The sequence below is a fragment of the Salvelinus sp. IW2-2015 genome, unplaced genomic scaffold (assembly GCF_002910315.2).
Source record: "Salvelinus sp. IW2-2015 unplaced genomic scaffold, ASM291031v2 Un_scaffold4238, whole genome shotgun sequence".
Taxonomy (NCBI): domain Eukaryota; kingdom Metazoa; phylum Chordata; class Actinopteri; order Salmoniformes; family Salmonidae; genus Salvelinus; species Salvelinus sp. IW2-2015.
The window spans coordinates 69,901-75,271 of NW_019945509.1; the positions used below are offsets into that span (position 1 = coordinate 69,901).

The 5,371-nt window shown below is 49.1% G+C and overlaps 1 protein-coding gene across 1 annotated transcript; it reads right to left on the reverse strand.

The window, feature by feature from the left end:
* Window positions 1–1,231: 1,231 nt before the first annotated feature.
* LOC112077056 (adhesive plaque matrix protein-like) lies at window positions 1,232–4,605 on the reverse strand. Its single transcript, XM_024143663.1, has 2 exons — window positions 4,439–4,605; window positions 1,232–3,551 (listed from the first exon to the last, which is right to left on the reverse strand). Exons 1-2 carry the CDS (start codon window positions 4,603–4,605, stop codon window positions 1,232–1,234), a joined length of 2,487 nt encoding a protein of 828 aa, XP_023999431.1.
* Between the last annotated feature and the right edge of the window lie 766 nt (window positions 4,606–5,371).

The following is a 5,371-nucleotide window of genomic DNA, read 5'->3' on the forward strand; positions in this document are numbered from 1 at the left end:
TAGAATAAATCACTAATATAACTTGATTGGATAAATATTCACCCCCATGAGTCAATACACGTTAGAAACACCTTTAGCAGCGATTAKAGCTGTGAGTGTTCTTGGGTAGGTCTCATAAGAGCTTTGCATACCTGTATTGTGCAATATTTGCCAATTATTATTTTCAAAATTCTTCAAGCTCTGTCAAGGTGTTAGGGAACATGGCTAGAGAGCAATTTTCAAGTCTTGCAATAGATTTCCAAGCAGATTTAAGTCTAAACTGTAACCTGGCCACTCAGGAACATTCACTGTCTTATTGGTAAGCAACTCCAGTGTAGACTTGGCCTTGTGTTGTAGGTTATTGTTCTGCTGAAAGGTGAATTCCTCTCTCAGTGTCTGGTGTAAAGCAGACTGAAGCAGGTTTTCCTGTACTTTGCCTGTGCTTAGCTCCATCCCGTTTCTTTTCATCCTGAAAAACTCCCCAGTCTTTGCCAATGTTAAGCATACCCCTACCATGATGAAGCCACCACCATGCTTTTCACATGTGAGGAGAATAACGTTATTTCAACCCCACATGTGAATCTGTAATTCCTCATGTGAAATTGATATTTGTGGAGGTTTTTTTTTCAACCCCACATGTGAATCTGTAATTCCTCATGTGAAATTGATATTTGTGGAGTTTTTTTTTTTACATGTTATCCTGCAAATAGACACTTTTCCTAATTTTCCTTTCATCACAGTTTTCATCACACCCTTTTCTTTCCATCCCTCCATTCCTCTCACTTTGAACACAGCATCTCTGAGGGCCCTCGGTCCCACAACAGGGCTTCTGCTGGCTGCTGTCATCCATCCTAAAGGCTCTTCCCACGCAGGTGCAGGTCTGATCCAGCGGCTGCATGCCTACACCATTAAGATCACGGTCCCAACCTGTCTTTGTTCTCCTGTCTTTCCATGTCATCTCTCTTCTTTTTCATCCTCTCATGTGCCAAAGAGTTGAATTATTTCCTGATTAATTCTCTTCTTCCATCATTTTGTATACCGTACTTTTCTCCCGATCTGTACTAATGTGTTGGTAATGGAATGCTGAGTGAGCGTTCTTTACCCGTTATCATCAGCCCATTCTTTATTATACTATACCAACACCATGTCTTCTTTCTCACAACCATCTGGGAAATCAAATTATTGCAGACCAAAGTGTTATTGAGCTGGATTTTGTTCAGTGCAATGTGATTTCTGTGAGTCCATTTTGCGTTCATTTCTCAAGGGTGTGAGGAAGGCTTTGGGCTTGGTGTGAGGAAGGCTTTGGGCTTGGTGTGAGGAAGGCTTTGGGCTTGGTGGAAGGGAGGCTTTGGGCGCTTCGGTGGAAGGGAGGCTTTGGGATTGGGTGTGAGGAAGGCTTTAGGATTGGTTGAGGAAGTTTGGGCTTGGTGTGAGGAAGTGCTTTGGCTTGGTGTGAGGAAGGCTTTGGCTTGGTGAAGGGAGGCTTTGGGCTTGGTGTGGAGGGATGGCTTTGGGATTGGTGTGAGGAGGCTTTGGGCTTGGTGGAAGGTAGGCTTTGGGCTTGGTGTGAGGAAGGCTTTGGGTTGGTGAAGGAGGCTTGGGCTTGGTGGAGGGAGGCTTTGGGATTGGTGGAAGGGAGGCTTTGGGATTGGGTTGAAGAGAGGGAGGAGGCTTTGGCTTGGTGGAAGGGAGGCTTTGGGCTTGGTGGAAGGGAGGCTTTGGATTGGTGTGAGGAAGGCTTTGGGCTTGGGTGAAGGGAGGCTTTGGGCTTGGTGTGAAGGGAGGCTTGGGGCTTGGTGGAAGGGAGGCTTTGGGCTTGGTGTGAGGAGGCTTTGGGCTTGGTGGAAGGGAGCTTTGGGCTTGGTGGAGGAGGCTTTTTGATTGGTGGAAGGGAGGCTTTGGGCTTGGTGTGAGGAAGGCTTTGGGCTTGGTGGAAGGGAGGCTTGGGCTTGGTGTGAGGGAGGCTTTGGGATTGTGTGAGGGAGCTTTGGGCTTGGTGGAAGGGAGGCTTTGGGCTTGGTGGAAGGGAGGCTTTGGATTGGTGGAAGGGAGGCTTGGGCTTGGTGTGAGGAAGGCTTTGGGCTTGGTGGAAGGGAGGCTTTGGGTTGGTGCATGAGGAGCTTTGGGCTTGGTGGAAGGGAGGCTTGGGCTTGGTGGAAGGGAGGCTTTGGGATTGGTGGAAGGGAGGCTTGGGCTTGGTGTGAGGAAGGCTTTGGGCTTGGTGGAAGGGAGGCTTTGGGCTTGGTGTGAGGGAGGCTTTGGGATTTGGTGTGAGGGAGGCTTTGGGCTTGGTGGAAGGGAGGCTTTGGGCTTGGCTGTGAGGAAGGCTTTGGGCTTGGTCGAAGGAGGCTTTGGGCTTGGTGGAAGGGAGGCTTTGGGCTTGGTGTGAGGAAGGCTTTGGGAGTGTGAGGAAGGCTTTGGGCTTGGTGGAGGGAGGCTTGGGCTTGGTGTGAGGGAGGGCTTTGGGATTGGTGTGAGGGAGGCTTGGGCTTGGTGGAAGGTAGGCTTTGGGCTTGGTGTGAGGAAGGCTTGGGCTTGGTGGAAGGGAGGCTTTGGGCTTGGTGAAGGGAGGCTTTGGGATTGGTGGAGGGAGGCTTGGGATTGGTTGAGGAAGGGGCTTTGGGCTTGGTGGAGGGAGGCTTTGGGCTTTGGTGGAAGGAGGCTTTGGGATTGGTGTGAGGAAGGCTTTGGGCTGGTGGAAGGGAGGCTTTGGGCTTGGGTGTGAGGAAGGCTTTGGCTTGGTGGAAGGGAGGGCTTTGGGCTTGGTGTGAGGAAGGCTTTGGGCTTGGTGAAGGGAGGCTTTGGGCTTGGTGGAGGAGGCTTTTTGATGGTGGAAGGGGGCTTTGGGCTTGGTGTGGGAAGGCTTTGTTGGGAGGAGGCTTTGGGCTTGGGGGAGCTGTGGATTGTTGAGGGAGGCTTGGGCTTGTGGAAGGAGGCTTTGGGGCTTGGTGGAAGGGAGGCTTTGGATTGGTGGAAGGGAGGCTTTGGGCTTGGTGTGAGGAAGGCTTTGGGGCTTGGTGTGAGAAGGGTTTGGCTTGTGGAGGGAGGCTTTGGCTTGGTGTGAGGGAGGCTTTGGGCTTGGTGGAAGGGAGGCTTTGGGATTGGTGGAAGGGAGGCTTGGGCTTGGTGTGAGGAAGGCTTTGGCTGGTGGAAGGGAGGCTTTGGGCTTGGTGTGAGGAGGCTTTGGATTGGTGTGAGGAGGCTTTGGGCTTGGTGGAAGGGAGGCTTTGGGCTTGGTGGTGAGGAGGCTTTGGGCTGGTCGAACGGGAGGCTTTGGGCTTGGTGGAAGGGAGGCTTTGGGCTTGGTGTGAGGAGGCTTTTGGGATTGGTGTGAGGAGAGCTTTGGGCTTGGTGTGAGGAAGGCTTTGGGCTTGGTGGAAGGAGAGGCTTTGGATGGTGTGCAGGAAGGCTTTGGGGCTTGGGTGTGAGGAAGGCTTTGGGTCTTGGGTGTGAGAGGCTTTGGCTTGGTGGAAGGGGCTTTGGCTTGGTGTGAGGAAGGCTTTGGGCTTGTGGAGGAGAGGCTTTGGGATTGGTGGAGAGAGGCTTTGGGCTTGGTGTGAGAAGGCTTTGGGCTTGGTGGAAGGAAAGCAGGGGACACTTGACTTGTGCTGACTTTAAATAGAGGAGGTGTAGAAGTATCCACCAGATAACTACACAGATCTAGCAGGACACTGGCTGACTACTTTGAACGTTTTCAGACAACTCCTGTCTGCAATAAAGTATAGGTTGAATACTCAGGTCTTTGGAGAAAGAGAGTGAAGAGAATACGGGGACTAGTTATACACATCTATGTGGAGAAGTTAAAGACCTCAAAGAAATTGAACGTTGGTTTAAGTTGTGATGCTTCTTAACTTGGTACAAAGGTACAAAGGTCATATTAGATTGTGGGAAACACAATTTCTATCCCATTATTACCATGTATKGTCAATCATGATGCATTTCAATTTGATTATCAGCTAAGGCTAAGAATCATCTCATTGCTTTTCTGTAAATTTGTTTCTCCTCATTCAAACCATTGWAATAGTTTAATTACACACAGTATTTTCACGTTGCCTACCTTGCCCCCTGTTGTTCATTTGATAGCACCATAGTCCATTCAAGTAATGGGCTCCTGAGTGGCGCAGTGGTCTAAGGSACTGCATCTCAGTGTTCCAAGGCGTCAATARWGACACTGGTTCAATTCCAGGCTATATCARAACCAGCTGTGATTGGGAGTCCCATAGGGCGYTGCACAATTGGCCCGGGGTAGGCTGTCATTGTAAATATGATTTTTTTCTTAACTGACTTGCCTGGTTAAATAAAATGTAAAGTATTGATGATATACTGGGATTGCATCTCCATAGCCGTTCAGCAGACCTGTTCTATGTACTTGGTTCTACATAGCCTGACTAAACCAGACTTAATGCTATGCCCACCATTATTTAATCAGGCTAGAAGCTTACTACAGTGGTTCTTATACCTCTCCTCAGGGACCCCCAGCCGGTCCAAATCTCTCCTCAGGGACCCCCAGCAGGTCCAAATCTCTCCTCGGGGACCCCCAGCAGGTCCAAATCTCTCCTCAGGGACCCCCAGCAGGTCCAAATCTCTCCTCAGGGACCCCTGTGCGCTAGTGGTGGTCGTGTTCATGATACTGGTTGGAATTGGAAAGTGTTTATATTTTCGGCCCTGGTCACATCAGCTGAATGTGTTGTCCACAAGCAAGGAAAGGTGCCATGAGAGAGGAGCAAGTAGATGTAAGTAAGGAATACAAATGGCTGCTATGAAGTGAACTCTGTTTGACGTGTGAATGAGTGGGGTTGCTATTTCATTCGCGAGCCCAATCAAGAATTATCTTCTTAAACACAGCAAGAGCATAATCGAGATCGGTGTACTAACATACTAGGAATGCGGTCAATGAAAACTCTGTTGTTTGAGAGGTGCATGACTAAAAAAGTGGTGTACTTAACACCCTAGATCAGTAGCCGGAAGATGCGGCAGGCACACAGAGTCGAATGTGGTTAGGAACGGGGTATTCACGCGCGGTATTGAATGTGTTACTTGTGTGTCTGTCACTTGTCTCTACTGGAAAAGCGGTCGATTTTTAGACCACAGCGATAGAACTTTTCTCGAACTTGATCAGGTAGGTGTGCATCCTTAGACGTTGTGAATCATCTGTCATCTTTTGCAGTAGGGAATGGTTAGGGTGCAAAATCATGGAATCAGGGTATACGACGGAAGAATTGTTAAAGTATCATGCTCACGTAAGCTTAAACCCTGCTCGAGGCTGTACATTGAACTGGGTTGAAATGAGAATAATGAAATGACAGTCGATGCAATATGCTGTAATAGAAGTAAGTCCATCGCTCATAAATTTTTCTTTAATCTGCCCGTCATCTTAATGGAACTGACCGGC

Bases quoted from the DNA above. Each gene is read 5' to 3' on its own strand.
- LOC112077056 (XM_024143663.1), bottom strand. From the start codon at position 4,605: ATGAACACGACCACCACTAGCGCACAGGGGTCCCTGAGGAGAGATTTG. The intron at 3,552-4,438 runs GTATAAGAACCA...CCTTCCACCAAG, and splicing joins CTGGGGGTCCCTGAGGAGAG to CCCAAAGCCTTCTCACACCA.